We start from the raw sequence: 15,860 nt of genomic DNA, 5'->3' as shown, positions 1-15,860 counted from the left end.
TAAAAAAATTTAAAGATTTTTATGGCATTCTATGGATAATAATATACTTAAGCAATATGGTTTACATATCTTAGCCTGAGACTTACATATAATTTTTTAAAGAGATGATCTATTTTTAAAATAATCTATTAATACAATATGACAAGTAATAATCTCCATTTTTAAATATAATACTTTGTCCTAGATTTTTTTTTTAAAAAGGTTGTAAATTGAGGGGAGAGGAACCAGAAGGGATAACCAGTTTTCCTAGATGTATTCTAGGAAACATGCACCCTGTTCCTAGGGCAAAAAATCAAGTCCCTTTTTTTCCCCTTTCTCATTTCACAAACTATCCTTCTCCACCACCTTCATTATTTCACTTTTTGCTTAAAATTACTTCCTGTGAATTGTTTTCTCTCTTTCCTTTGCAGAATCAGATCTTTTGAAATATGCCCATGGGAAACACGAGACACTGAGTTTTAGTTTATACAAATACATAAATGAAGTACTCACAATAGCACAATCAAATGTGACCATATATAAAACAAAAAGGATATTAATTTTTCTGAGTTTAGATGATAAAGTAGCTTCCCCAAAGGAGGATAGCGGTTCAGTGAGGGCACACATCCCAGGAGAATCAGCTTATGTTTGGCTCTGGTTATAGCAACATTAAGACGTCGCCAATCTTTCAACAGTTCACCAAGCTGAAAGAAATTGTAATTTTCGTTCTTTGAGTTTTCTTATTTATTCAAGTTTTTTGAGTTTTCAAAAACGTATACTGCAAAAAAGATTCATCAACACATTTAAAATCCAGACAGTTGGAAAAACTTGCCCACAGTGCCAACTTCAAGTATCTTATCGTGGGTATGATATCCTAGCCATAATTTTAAATTATTAAATACATACAATAAAAATATATTAAAAGTTTTAAAATATTAAATATATATAATAAAGAATTGAAGTTAGGACTTCCCTGGTGGACCAGTGGTTAAGACTCCGTGCTCCCAATGCTGGGGGCCTGGGTTCGATCCCTGGTCAGGGAACTAGATCCCGCATGCCACAACTAGGAGCCCACATGCCGCAACTAAAGATCCCGCACGCAGCAACGAAGATCCCACGTGCCACAACTAAGACCCAGCACCACCAAATAAATAAATATTTTTTTTAAAAAAAAGAATTGAAGTTATCTCCACTCAGTGTAGCATTGTTTTTTTTTTAATATCTATGAAACAAGCTCTCCGTTTCTTTTTTTTTTAATTATTTTTCTTTTTTTTTAAATAGATTTTATTTATTTATGTATTTATTTATTGGCTGCGTTGAGTCTTCCGTTGCTGTGCGCGGGCTTTCTCTAGTTGCGGCGAGTGGGGGCTACTCTTTGTTGCGGTGTGAGGGCTTCCCATTGTGGTGGCTTCTCTTGTTGCAGAGCACAGGCTCTAGGCGCGCAGGCTTCAGTAGTTGTGGCACACGGGCTTAGTTGCTCCACGGCATGTGGGATCTTCCCAGACCAGGGCTCAAACCCGTGGTCCCCTGCATTGGCAGGCGGATTCTTAACCACCGCGCCACCAGGGAAGCCCCAGTGTAGCATTGTTTTTAACAGTAATAGAAACTTGGCATAGTAGAAGATTCAAAGGAGTGGTTAAATATACCGTGACCCATATATACAGTGGAAATCTATGCATCTGTAAGAACAAAATGAAATCTCTGTGTAATGACATGGAAAGATCTCCAAGCTGTTAAGTGGAAAAAGCAAAGTCCAGAATAGTGTATATATTACCTTTTGTGCAAAAAAGGAGGGAAATATGAATACTGATTCATATCTGCTTGCATATGCTTAAGGAAACCTAGACGGTTACCAAAAAAAACAAAAACAAAACCAAACCAAAAAACCAAACGTGATTATCTGTGAGGGTAAGAACTGAGTAGAGGAACAGGGAAGAAGGGAGACTTTCTACTGTGTGTATTTTATTTTATTTATTTATTTTTGGCTGCGCAGCGTGGCATGTGGGATCTTAGTTCCCTGACCAGGGATCAAACCCGCAGCCCCTGCATTGGAAGTGTGGAGTCTTAACCACTGGATGACGAGGGAAGTCCCTCTACTACGTGTATCTTAAAAACCATATGAAGGTATCGCATAGTCAAGAAAAATGAGTCAAGGAGAGATAAAAACGCAAAAAAAAACCCCGAAGCCTGGAATTATCTATAAATTTGAAAGTATATCTAGGGAAGCCTATATGTTTAAAATGCTCCAAACACAATAACCAAGAGGTAGAAGCAACCCAAACGTTCACTGATGGATAAATGGATAAACAAAATGTGGTATATACATGCAGTGGAATAATATTCAGCCTTTCAAAGGAAGGAAATTCTGACACATGCTACAACATGGATGAACCCTGAGGACATTATGATAAGTGAAATAAGCCACTTACAAAAGGACAAATACCGTATGATTACACTTATATGGAAAATTCACAGAATTCATAAAATTCTGTCAAATTCTTTCTGTCACAGAGACAGAAAGTGATTGCCAGGGAAAGGAGAGAGTGGGAATTAGGGAATTGTTCATGGGTATAGAATTTGTTTTGCAAAATGAAAACGTTCTGGAGATGTGTTGCACACACTGTCAATATACTTAATACTTGTGAATTGTACACTAAAAGATAGTTAAGAAGGTGAATTTTATGTTATGTGTTTTTTACAATTAAAAAAGAGGAAAAAAAAAAGAGAGGTAAATAATGTCCCAAACAAATATAAAATACAAATCAGACAACAAAGCAGAAAATACAATTAACTCACAGTTCCATCTTTACTACTTCTAACAAAAGATACTAGAATGATACTTTTGTCTCTTCCTTGGTATTTGTCTACTGTATTAACTTCGACCATCCCAAGAGAAGAATGTGCCAATAAATCATTGATGACTTTTAACTGTTGCCTGTATGGTGCAATGATACCAATATCAGAGGGATTACAACCAGCCTAAACAGAAAAGAACACAATTTAAAGTGAAAAAATCCTGACTTTTGTTATTTAAGCTTTACTAAATTTATTAAATGTTTACATAATGTGCCCAATTGACGTTTACAATACATGTTCCTATGTTCCTATCACAAGGAGTAAATACAGTTATTGAATTCACTCTAAGGCTACATCCACATTTCCGGAAATGAAATAATTTCCTCAACATTGTTCCCTTGATATTTAGAAGTTCATGGCAGTATAATGGTTTGTATGCCACCAAAACAGTGTTGCCATACCAAAAAAAGTACTTTCACTTTCTGCTATCCCTTACAACAGATGTTTCCAATTGCCAATCATACTGACTTCAGCACTAAATTGACACAATCAGAATTATCTGATGTTACAAAAAGTTATCCTAAATGGAAACTCAAAATGCCATTACTGTATAAAAAATTACATGTCTTAGATAAATGTTCTCAAAATAAAAACAATCAGGCTTCATTCCTCTTTATCTTAATAAACAAAAGTTAACTTTAGATCTAAAGTTCCTTGCATTCTAATATTCTGTTACTCTGCACCTTAATATTAATTAGCCCTCAAAATTAAATTCTATGTTACCTTAATAAAAATTGAGGTCAGGAAAACAACGAGTTTGGCTTCTGTTATATTGCTGACACCTCCCTTTTCAACTTGTTCTGGTGCTGGAACCTAAATAGAAAAAATATGCATCCTGCTTGCAAAACAATCTCTGAAGTTAAGAGTACTGTCAGTACACAGGTGGCCATAGAGATGGTACTACCACATGTGGAAACAGATGAAAAATATCTTCATCTTAAAGTTGAAGGTAAAAGAATTAACAAAAATGAATGATATTAGTCACTTTCAGAAAGCCACCCAGAGGCAACCCATCTTAAACATGCTACATAGAGTTCATACTAAAATCTCTATGAAAGCCGACCATACACTGGGCTTCACAAACTTTACTGTGTTATCCCCCATTTTATAGGAATCAAAGGTCAGAAGAGATGAGTAGCCTGCCCAAGCTTCACAATAAATCGTGGCACTAGGATTCAAACTTAGATCTGGCTCTTATATCTGTGCCCTTTCCATTTTCTTGTTGATTTTTATACAAATAATGGAGCGATAAGTTTCCCCAGGTTCTACCATACCTAGTAGAACTTTCAAAGGATTGTTTTGCTCCTACATCATTCCTAAGTAACCTTGATTAATTTTATTTGGAATAAATGAAACTTATTTATTTGGAATAAATATTATTTGGAATCCTGATGCCAAGAAAGAGGAAATGTGAGTAGCAAAAAAGAATCTGAACAATCACTGGTGAGGTTAAAAAATGGTAAATTATAACTAATAAATTAGAGTTGTGGTTTATAAAAGCAGTCATTTGTGAGATCAGTTTATGTGACTAAATATCCCAGAGCCTGCCTGCCCCTAGGTGTTAATTCTTCACCCTGAAACACTAAGGCAATTTCCAAGAGAATGAAAATTCCACCATGGTACACACATGGTAAGGCCCTATTTTTAACAACCAGCTGGCTCCACCCATCTTGAATAACAAGAGATATAACTATTTTAGAATAACATGCATACATATAATTGGTCATTATATTTTTATTTGAACTTACATAGACTTCCAGATCAATAATGAGAAGCACTATATAAAACAAACTGTGCGAACATAGGGTCAAAAATTTGTTCTTAGTTCTTAGAAATAAGACTCAAGTCATTTAAAGTCCTTGTGCAGATTTTTTGTTTAATGACAGATTTGCAAAGAGATCTTTAGGTGCATATGGTGGGGGGAGGAGATATATGGGAAACCTCTGTACTTTTAGCTCAGTTTTGCTGTGGAACTAAAACTGCTCTAGAAAATAAAGTCTATTTTTTTAAAAAAGGTCTTCAAAAGGACATCAATTTATTGTATCTGCTGTCCATTTGTAAACCCAGACCTTTGACAATATCAATGCCAATTTCTTTTCGAGGAAATGTAATTATACAGTTGAGTTCACTTTCTAGCTTTCTTACTTCAAAAGTCAATTTTGACATCTATCAATCACCAGAATAAACCTCCTCCCAAAGACAGTGAGTCTATAGAAAGAAAAGATTCTTTTGTGTTAAAGTACAAGAAGTACACTAGTTTTAACTGATAAGCTCTAAGGAAGCAATCGCTACTGAAAACTGAGGAATACAAATAATAGAGCAAAAGGAGAAAAACTAAAGAAAATGTTTGTTTTTTTGTTTTTTACCTTGTCTGTGTTAAGAAAACAAACAGGATTTTTTGGCTCGAAAACTTCAACCAGCCAAGGATTTTCAGAATAATCAGCGTAAAACTCCAGTTCCAGCTTTACATCTTTAAAGTTAGGTAGGTTTATCACTGCATTGGCCACTTTGTCTGATCCACACTCCAGCTTTCCTTCGTATGTCAGTTTATTACTTAAGGACATAATTTTACTAAGGGAATTACAAAATAATTTTAGTTTTAGTGATGAACACAAATACAAAAATCACTCGTAGCTGACACTGTTACACAAATACCTGTTCATTCTGTACTGCACGGTTAACTGTACGACAGCATTCTTATTCTGTTCCAGCCTCTTGAATAAGCTTTCACTCATGCCAAGAGCTCTGTCAACAAATCCAGTTCAAGCTTATCAGTGTACTGAAACTGTCCCTTAAAAAGAATCTAGTTTAAAATTGAAACCTCAACGTCTGCTTACCTTGCTTCGCAGTTCAGTACCAGGGGAGGAAGCTGCTGATGATCCCCGACCAACACAAATCTCCGTGAAAAAAAAAGTGGCCCTAGGCAAATTGGTTGGCTAATTTGAGAGGCTTCATCCACTATACAAAAATCAAAAGTTTTACGGGAAAATATGGGATGGTTTACTCCCATACATGTTGTTGCAACTATAAGCTAAAAACAAATAGGGAAAATAGATCAGTTGTTTAATATGTCTAAGAAATACACCTTGTTTTTCCCATTTTTGAAATTAAAAGATCAAAAAAGAACTCTTTGCCCCCCAAAACAGGAATCCCCCAATATTACTGCAGAAACACTTATAGCATGCAAAAAATTTTAATTTTTTACTATAAATTTTTTAAAATCAAGTTAATTTTCCAGACACTATAACAGTGCTCAAATTTTGATATTTCAAAATGGAAATCTGAAACATTCAAGAGGCAGTAAGTTAATGAATTTATTTTTATAATGTCAACCAGGACTTTACTTCTGGGAAGATGGAGTACTTTTCCCTACTCCTCCCACAAAGTACAATGAAAAACCCTGGACATTATATAAATATAAAACTATAAACATAAAGACTGAAAGGTGAAGAAAAGGTAGACCAGCTAGGAACCTTGGGACACGAGGAACACCACAGTTCCCTGGGTTTTCCTTTTGCCTCACTTATCCCAGATTTGGAGCTGATAAGACTAGGAACACAGGAATGCCAATGCATGCAGACCAAAAGAAGCTCCAACAAAAGCCAAAGGAACAGGAAAGGGATAGCCTAGCAGACAGAAAACTTATACAATAATCACTCAACTCTAGCCAAACACCACATAAAAAACCATGGCCTCAATAGAAATAAAAAAACAAAAATAAACGGGACCTAATCAAACTTATAAGCTTTTGCACAGCACAGAAAACCATAAATAAAACGAAAAGACAACCTACAGACGGGGAGAAAATATCTGCAAATGATGAGAACAACAAGGGCTTAATTTCCAAAATATACAAACAGCTTATACAACTCAATAACAAAAAAACAAACAACTCAATCAGAAAATGGGCAGAAGGAACTTCCCCGGTGGTCCAGTGGTAAAGAATCCGCCTTTCAATGCAGGGGACACTGCATTGATCCCGGGTCAGGGAACTAAGATCCCACATGCCGAGGGGCAACTAAGCCCGCACGCTACAACTACTGAGCCCACGTGCCTCAACTGGAGAGCCTGCATGCCACAACTAGAAAGAAGACTGAGCGCGGCAACTAGAGAGAAGCCCACACACCACAACAAAGAGCCTGTGCGCCACAACGAAATATCCCACACGCTGCAACGAAGATCCTGCATGTCACAACTAAGACCTGACACAGCCAAAAATAAATAAATTAATTAATTTAATTTAAAAAAAAAAGAACTACATCTCCTTTATTAAAAAAAAAAAAAAGTGGGCAGAAGACCTAAATAGACATTTCTCTAAAGAAGACACAGATGGCCAACAGGCACATGAAAAGATGCTCAACATCGCTAATTATTAGAGAAACACAAATCAAAACTACAACAAGGTACCACTTCACACAGATCAGAATAGACATCATTAAAAAGTCTACAAATAACAAATAATGCTAGAGAGGGTGTGGAGAAAAGGAAACCCCCCTACACCGTTGGTGGGAATGTAAATTGGTGCAGCCACTGTGGAGAACAGTATGGAGGTTCCTTTAAAAACTAAAAATAGAGTAACCATATGATCCAGCAACCCCACTCCTGGGCATATATCTGGAGAAAACTCTAATTTGAAAACATACATGTACCCCTATGTTCATCACGGCGCTATTTACAATAACCAAGACATGGAAACAACCTAAATATCCATCGACAGATGAATGGATAAAGATGTGGTATATGTATACAATGGAATATTACTCAGCCATAAAAAAATGAAATAATGCCATTTGCAGCAACATGGATGGATCTAGATTTCATACTAAGTGAAGTAAGCCAGAAAGAGAGAAAGACAAATATCATGATATCATTTACATGTGGAATCTAAAAAAATGATACAAATGAAATGATTTACAAAACAGAAACAGACTCACAGACATAGAAAATAAACTTACGGTTACCAAAGGGGAAAGGGTGGCTGGAGGGATAAATTAGGAGTGTAGGATTAACAGATACGCACTACTATATATAAAACAGAGAAATAACAAGGTCCTACTGTATGCACAGGGAACTATATACAACATCCTGTAATAAACCATAAAGGAAAAGAAAAAAATAATAAAAATTAAAAAAAAACACATGTTCAATCTAATAAAAATTTTAGAAAATCTAAAAGAACAAAAACAAAAAATTATGACCTCGCCCCCCTACCAATGCCAGCAAATGTCAAGGGGGATCCTAGACTTCCACCTGCCTGAGGCTGGAATAAGGCACTCCAATACCTTACTGGGGTGGTGTCACAGAAGGTCAAGCCAGGATTTTCATCCCTCTTGGCTGGTAGTAACCCTCACCCGGCAATGTAGTGGAGACCACATGGGGAGCCTAGACTTCCTTCCACCCCTATCCAACAGTAATGAGAAGCCCGTCACCTTCTGCATTAAAAGAGGCCAAGTAGGGATCCTGGACTTCAGCTCCCAGCTGGCCTACCCTCTTGCCCTACCAGGGTAGTGTTAGAGAAGCCAGCTAAAACAGAAGTTTTAAATAACACAATACAAAAATGTTCAGATTTCATCAAAAATCACTCATTATATACAGAACCAGAAATATCTCAAACTGAATGAATATAAGACAATCAATAGATGACAGTCATGTTAGAATTATATGACAAAGATTTTAAAGCAGCCATGATAAAAATGTTTCAATGAACAATTATGAACACACTTGAATGAAAAGAAAAAGATATAAAATCTCAAGAAAATAAAAGTCTTGGCAAAGAAACAGAAGGTAAAAAGAAGAACCAAATAGAAATTTTAGAACTGAAACTAGAATAACTAGAATTTTAAAATCATGGAATGGGCTCAATAGCAAGGGACAGAGAAAAGAATCAGTGAACAAAGACATAGAAAAATAGAAATTATACAGTCTGAATAACAGACAGAAAGTAGACTGAAAAAACAAAAACTAAACAGAGGCTCACGGACCTGCAGGACATAAAGGATCCACCATTCGTGTCTTCATAGTCCTAGCAGAAAAGAAAGAGGGAGGGGCTGAAAAAGCACTAGAAGAAATCATGGCTAAAAATGTCCCAGGTTTGGCAAGAGACATTAAATCTATAGATTCAATAAGCTGGGAAAACTCCAAACATGATAGAAAAAAATCCACTACAAGACATATCATAATTAAAATTCTAAAAAGTAAAGAAAAGAAAAAATTCTGAAAAGCAGCCCAGGTAAACACCACCTTGCTATAAGGAAAAACATTCCAATTCAAAGGTCAGCGTATTTCTCATCAGAAACCATGGAAGCCAGAAGAAAGTGACAGAATATTTTCCCAGTATAAAAGAAAAGAATTACATATTTACTCAGAACTAGCAAAACCATCCTTCAGGAATGAAGGGGAAGTTGAGACAGTCTCACATTGTATATCACTATACACCTATCAGAATGGCCAAGATGAAAAATAGTTAACACCACCAAATGCTGACAAGAATGACTCACACTTTGCTGGTGGGAATGTAAAATGTTATAGCTTCTTTAGAAAACAGTTTGGTAGATTTTTTTAAAACTAAACATGCAACTACCAAATGACTCAGACACTGCACCCCTGAGCATTTATCCCAGAGATATGAAGACTTACGTTCACACAAAACCCTATACATGAATGTCTATAGCAACTTTATTTGTAAGAGCCAAAAAATGGAAACAATCCAGATGTTTTCCAATGGGTGAATGGTTAAACAAATTGTGGCACATCCACACTATGGAACAATACTCACCAATAAAAAGGAGCAAACTACTGATTGATACATGTAATAATCTGAATCTACAGAGCATTAGGCTAAGTGAAAAACACCAATCCCAAAAGATTACATACTGTATGTGAAACCAAGCAGGACCTTGTGGGGCCCTCCTAGGAACAAAAGCCTTTCTGGATCCCCCATTTCTTATTCGTAGGATAAAGGCTTCAGCCTCCTCGATCTTCCCAGAGTTCCAAAGGGCATATTCAAACAGCTACTAATCAGGGAAATAGGGGATGCAGAAACAAAGGAGGAACAATCAAGAAACTATAGTGCAGGGATTAAAGAAGGATCCTGGTTCTTCCTCAAGGAATATATGTTACAAATATCTTTGAGTTCTTTTTTTTAAAAAATATTTAGTGGAGTATAGTTGATTTACAAATGTTGTGTTAGTTTCTGCTGTATAGCAAAGTGAATCAGTTATACATATATCCACTGTTTTTTAGATTCTTTTCCCATATAGGTCATTACGAGTATTGGGTTCCCTGTGCTATACAGTAGGTCCTTATTAGTTACCTATTATATATATAGTAGTATGTATATGTCAATCCCATCTCCCATTTATCCCTCCCCCGCTCCCTTGAGGTCTTCTGCAGGAAATAAGGCCGGCACCCAGGTGGAGGATGGTAACTTCAGGCTGAGCACAAGATTCCTGGAGCACCGCCCTGTTACCTCACCACCAACCAACCAGAAGAAAGATACACACCCTGCAGCCCTCACCCCAAATTTTGCCTATAAAAACTTCTCCCTGGAAAGAGTTTGAGGTTTTTGAGCACGAGCTGCCTGGTCTCCCTGCTTGGCCCTGCAATAAACATTTCTCTGCTCCAAACTCTGACGTTTCAGTTTGTTTGGCCTCACTGTGTGTCCGGCACACAAACTTTTGTTTGATAACATATATTTCCACTTATATAACATTCTTGAAGTGACAAAACTGTAGAAATGGAAAACAGAAAAGTGGTTATCAGGGGTCAAGGAATGAGTAGGCAGGAAAGAAGTGGGCATCGTTATAAAAGTGCAACAAGAGTGATTCTTGTGGTAATGGAACTATTCTGTATGTAGACTGTATCACTGTCAATATCCTTGTTGTGATATTTTACTTTAGTTTTGCAAAATGTTACTACTGGGCAAAGGGTATACATGATCTCCCTGTATTATTTCTGACAACTGTATGTGAATCTATAATTATCTCAAAATAAAAACTTTAATTAAAAAAAGTAAATCAGGGCTTCCCTGGTGGCACAGTGGTTGAGAGTCTGCTAATGCAGGGGACACGGGTTCGAGCCCTGGTCTGGGAAGATCCCACATGCCGCGGAGCAGCTGGGCCCGTGAGCCATAACTACTGAGCCTGCGCGTCTGGAGCCTGTGCTCCGCAACGAGAGGCCACGATAGAGAGGCCCACGCACCGCGATGAAGAGTGGCCCCCGCTTGCCGCAAGTAGAGAAAGCCCTTGCACAGAAACGAAGACCCAGCACAGCCAAAAATAAAAAAAATAAAAACGTACATCAGACATACATCTTAGCCACTTCAAAATTTTTCAATAATTGGGATAGATATTAGACAAAAGAGTTGTAAGATAGTCTATTAAAATCTATTTTAGATAATTTTTAAGACAAAAATATCAGTTAGGACTTCCCAGTAAAAATATATACAGACATTAAATAAAAATTAGGTTCTATATCAAAGCCTAAAAATACCTATCACAAGACTATTCATATACCATTACTTCTAATTCAAACTCACTAAAAATTCCTGATTATTAGTTTTCTAGGTGTGACACTATAATATAATAAGACATACACATTTGGTCTTCCTTCTGCTTCTTGACACAGAGCTCCTAAAACCCTTGGAATTTCCTGATTGATGGGGTGAGAGGAACATCTTTCGTTATTCATAAGTCCCTTTTAATCATACCTGAGTTTATGCTAATGAGCTGACTTTCTTGAGTTCTGTGAGCCATTCTAGCAAATTATAGAAAACAAGGAGGAGGACACAGGAACCCCCAGGCTGGGCACAGGAGGCTTGAACTCGCAATTGAGAACTGAAGTAGGGGGCAGTCTTGTGGGACTGAGTCCTTAACCTGTGGAGTCTGCACTAACTCCACGAAGTCAGTGTCAGAAGTGTGAGTAGACAGAAACAGAGTTTTCCTTTACTAGGATATTTTAAGCTAGAAGATGGGAGCCCTGAAGAATAAACCAGAAACCTTATTTCAGTTCAGAAGCAAAGAACAAACTATAAACTCATAAACTGGTCCTGTGGTTTATATAAATTAATCACGTGCAAATTTGGTCAATGCGATTAAATTTCCCAAAGTACCATTTCTCCCCTCATTCTGGCTACAAAAATTACTGTCAATATTATTATACAATAATTGTACTTACTTGACTATTGTAGAGTTCTTCTAGAAGAGCTAAGGATCTAATGGATTTTGATCTGCAAATATCCTCCTCTGTAAATTTCTGGATATCTGGATGTACCTTCTGAGTCTGACCCAAGCGCAAAAATCCAATTTTAAACTTTGCTAACTTCAAAAGAATATTGTCAACAGCCGAGTGTGTATAGCTGGTCAACAAAACACTAAAACCACAGGCATAGAGAATTCTTACCTAATAATGAATAAAAGAAAGGAAAACAGCATTACTTTTAACTCCCGATAATTTTTAACATCTATATTTTTTGAATAGAGTTAGAAAACTTAATAGGAAGCATATCTAAGAGCTGAGCCAAGTAACTTTTTAGAAAACTATATAGCCAAAATGTTTTATGAAAATAACATGGCATTATTATCATGTTATTAATGATATGTTAATAATATATTATGTCATAATAGAATTGAATACAAATACACTTTGACTAGTGCCTGGCACAGAGTATCAGTCAATAAATATTTGCTGCCATCATTATGATTATTCTAAGACTGCTCAGTAATTTACTGACATGAAAAAAAAATTCAAGAAAACTCTATTTCAACCGCCTCTGTACAACTTATCATTTTTAAAGGGAAGGAAAACATACATATAACAACAACAGAACGAGATTTTAGACAATCTTACATGCAAGATATCTACAAGGTGATTACAACTATTGGTAATTTAGGTTTTCTATTTCTCATGTCACTTTTAGTTTGAAATAAAGGCATTTTGATTTAAAATTCAGCCCTTTTGATATCCAATATCACATTCTCTGAACCGAGGAGACGCTGATTTAAATATTCAGTTTCTAAGCAAAAGAATAATAACCTTACAAGAGTACATATTGTAGTTGTTTTTCCTGTTCCAGGCATACCCACGATGAGGGTGTAGTCTTTTGAAAGAAGTACCTTTTTCATGGCTTGCCTTTGAGGCTTATTCAAACCTACATTTAAATTTAAAAATAACAGGAAAAAGAGTGTTGAATTTCACTGAGCACCTTAACTATTTTACAAGAAAAGCTGACTCTATTCTAGTCTGTTCTTCAATACGTCTTTTCAAAGTAAGGAAACGTCATGGTGACAGTAAAGGTCACAGGTAAACTAATTCCAAAGAGATGCTGTCTAAAAACTGTAATTACAAGTTTATAAATTATTAAAGGACTTCCCTGGTGGCGCAGTGGTTAACAATCCGCCTGCCAATGCAGGGGACACGGGTTCAAGCCCTGGTCCGGGAAGATCCCACATGACGCCGAGCAACTAAGCCCATGCGCCACAGCTACTGACCCTGTGCTCTAGAGCTCACGAGCCACAACTACTGAGCCCGTGTGCCACAACTACTGAAGCCCGGGCACCTAGAGCCCGTGCTCCGCAACAAGAGAAGACACAGCAATGAGAAGCCCATGCACCGCAACAAACAGTAGCCCCCAGCTAGCTGCAGCTAGAGAAAGCCTGTGCGCAGCAACAACAGACCCAACTCAGCCAAAAATAAATAAATAAATAAATTTATTTTTAAAAAAAATTATTAAAATACTAGACTATAATATAGATTAAATTATAAATAGAACCAAGAAAAATTAATGGATGCAGACACGCTGATTATAACATACCTTTTAGAATGCAGGCAACTGTGTCCTTTGCATCATGTGGAAGAACAGAACTGAGGTAGGATATAAACTGCGGTTCGCGAAAGTCAATGATTAAATCTCGAAGTTTTTGGCTGAAAAGAAAAAAAAGCTTTTTTTTTACTCCACGTTCCTTAGGAAAGTGGAGCAAAATTCAGATTCATTTATTGTTACAAACCTGGCATAAGTATTTTCCATCAGTTTAGAAAGATTTCCTAATGGGGTATCTATATCACAATGTTTTTCTTCCTGGTCCAATCTGAACAAAGTTGATTCTGGGAGTCCTGACAAGTTCCTAAAACAGCAAACAGATGTACATGAATGTTTTTCATTTAACATAGTCAGTGGGTCTGTATAAGAAATATGCTGCTTTCTGCTAAAAGAGTAAATGATCCAGAATTGCTATTAAAATGGCTACCAGCCCCTAATACATACTTGCCAACCAAAGACAGGATGAGGCCCTGGATTGGGGGGAAAAGGGAGAAGGGGAAGGCACAAGGCACCAAAGTCAAAGCAGTTTAATAATCGGGAACCTACAACATTTGCTAACAACTCACCTGGACCTGGGCAAGTTCGACCTGGGCAATTCAGCCTGGGCTCACCAACCTAGAAGGATCCTGAGCATACGGCTCCTCCCTCCCCCAGCCTGGAGTACAGGCCTCTTTCCCGACAGCTTCTCCCACTCCTCTATCAGCCCCTAAACCATGATGTTCCCTAGGTCCCCTCCCTGGTCCTGTGTACTCTTCTTTCTTGTCATTTTCCCTCTGGTCCCATGCCCCCACGTGGGTCTAAATCCCAACTCTACATCTTCAGGCCTGACCTCACATTCCTCTCCCACCCTATTTCTCACCCAGGCTTCAGGTTTGGATATCCAGCAAGCACCAAGATATTTATTTCCACTTAGTTAAAACCCAGGCTACGAAAGTTCAGTTTTTCAAAACTGAACAACTCTTTATCCCTGCTGAACCCGATCCTTCTTCTGTGGTCCTGACCTCAGTTAATGGCTCTTGCACCTACACAGCTGTCTTGATTCTTCCCTCTCCCTCACTCTCTTCCAACCCTGCATACTCGAGCAGGATCCCATGTCAGACAGTTTCACTTTCTAAATACTTCTCAAAGTCATTCCACCTTCTCTGTCAAAACTACCCTGCCCTCAATCACCTCAAGCCTGGGCCACTACAACAGGTGCCTGACTTCTCGGCTTTCAGTTTTGCCTCCATTAATTAACTCTATGCTCCGCAGTGCGTCCACAGAAAAATGCAAATCTGATTATTATCATTCTTCTGTTTAAAACTCTTCAGTACATCTGAAAAAGTAAAGTCAAAACTTCTTAATATGGTATATAAGACCTTCTATGACCTGACCTCTCCAATCATTCCCTTCTTTATCTTTTACATTCCAGAAACTAATTATTACCTGTACTTTCCTGAACACTCCACTTCACACCATCAGGTCTTTCCACACCCTGTTCCCTCTGTTTGATATACTCCTCTCACAGTGCTTCATCAGGCTAACTTATTCACCCACAGGGTGAAGATCTGGAATGACCTTTTTCACAAAGCCTTCCCTGAGCCTCCTAAAACTGGGTTAAATGCCTCTCCTCTGTGTTCCCATCAATTCAAACACTTGTCGTATTAGACCAAAAACATATTTATTTATTTGTTACCCACAAGACTATGAGTTCCTCAAGGGTTTACAAAGCACCTAATACATGTTAGTTGCCAAATAAATACCTCAAAGGACTGACTGCAGGGATTCCTAAGAAACAACAGAAATATCACAGCTGATACTCCAATATCATGAAACCTAGGCTAGGACTGGTTATGGCTTAACTAGGATTACTGATTAGCAGAGAGCAAGCCTGGACATTTCCACTGCATTCCAATTACTGATCTCCACCCACTAAGAAATGTGACGCATGCCGGCACTTAAATGCAAGAAAGGCTGGGGGTCCAGGAAGAAGGGAATATGGATATTAACGAACATGGACATTAGTTTCTACCACAAATTTTCATACCGACTTTTCTATTTACTTAATATTATTCTTTAAATTAACTCACTTTGTTTTAAGTTATACTTTATAAGTATGAAGTATTTACAACTATAAATGGAAAAAAGCATCTTCTTTAAAAAAAGGAGGGCTTCCCTGGTGGCGCAGTGGTTAAGAATCCACCTGCCAACACAGGGGACACGGGTTCGA

At 37.4% G+C, this 15,860-nt stretch overlaps 1 protein-coding gene and 1 long non-coding RNA gene across 9 annotated transcripts in view; one reads left to right on the top strand and one right to left on the bottom strand.

Moving 5' to 3' along the window:
* Nucleotides 1-15,860, bottom strand: part of DNA2 (DNA replication helicase/nuclease 2) — a 45,141-nt gene that overhangs the window by 1,075 nt on the left and 28,206 nt on the right. For 3 of the 8 annotated variants that reach the window (XM_082424424.1, XM_082424423.1, XM_082424425.1), the window contains 10 exons: nt 13,839-13,955; nt 13,646-13,755; nt 12,873-12,982; nt 12,010-12,234; nt 5,673-5,866; nt 5,491-5,580; nt 5,202-5,406; nt 3,559-3,648; nt 2,776-2,958; nt 537-683 (listed from right to left, as the gene is read on the bottom strand). In XM_082424424.1, the coding sequence (XP_082280550.1) occupies nt 537-683; nt 2,776-2,958; nt 3,559-3,648; nt 5,202-5,406; nt 5,491-5,580; nt 5,673-5,866; nt 12,010-12,234; nt 12,873-12,982; nt 13,646-13,755; nt 13,839-13,955 (1,471 nt within the window). Of the gene's footprint in view, nt 1-536; nt 684-2,775; nt 2,959-3,558; nt 3,649-5,201; nt 5,407-5,490; nt 5,581-5,672; nt 5,867-9,708; nt 9,849-12,009; nt 12,235-12,872; nt 12,983-13,645; nt 13,756-13,838; nt 13,956-15,860 lie in introns of those variants that run through there. The other 5 variants (XR_014253303.1, XM_082424427.1, XM_082424426.1 and 2 more) reach the window with 5 other exon arrangements.
* LOC309642728 overlaps nt 1-15,860 on the top strand; it is a 30,411-nt gene that overhangs the window by 8,540 nt on the left and 6,011 nt on the right. The gene's annotated exons all lie outside the window — the stretch shown is intronic.

The sequence above is a fragment of the Balaenoptera physalus genome (genome assembly GCF_965194825.1).
Source record: "Balaenoptera physalus genome assembly, chromosome: 14".
NCBI lineage: Eukaryota > Metazoa > Chordata > Mammalia > Artiodactyla > Balaenopteridae > Balaenoptera > Balaenoptera physalus.
This window is presented reverse-complemented; position numbering and strand designations above follow the sequence as displayed.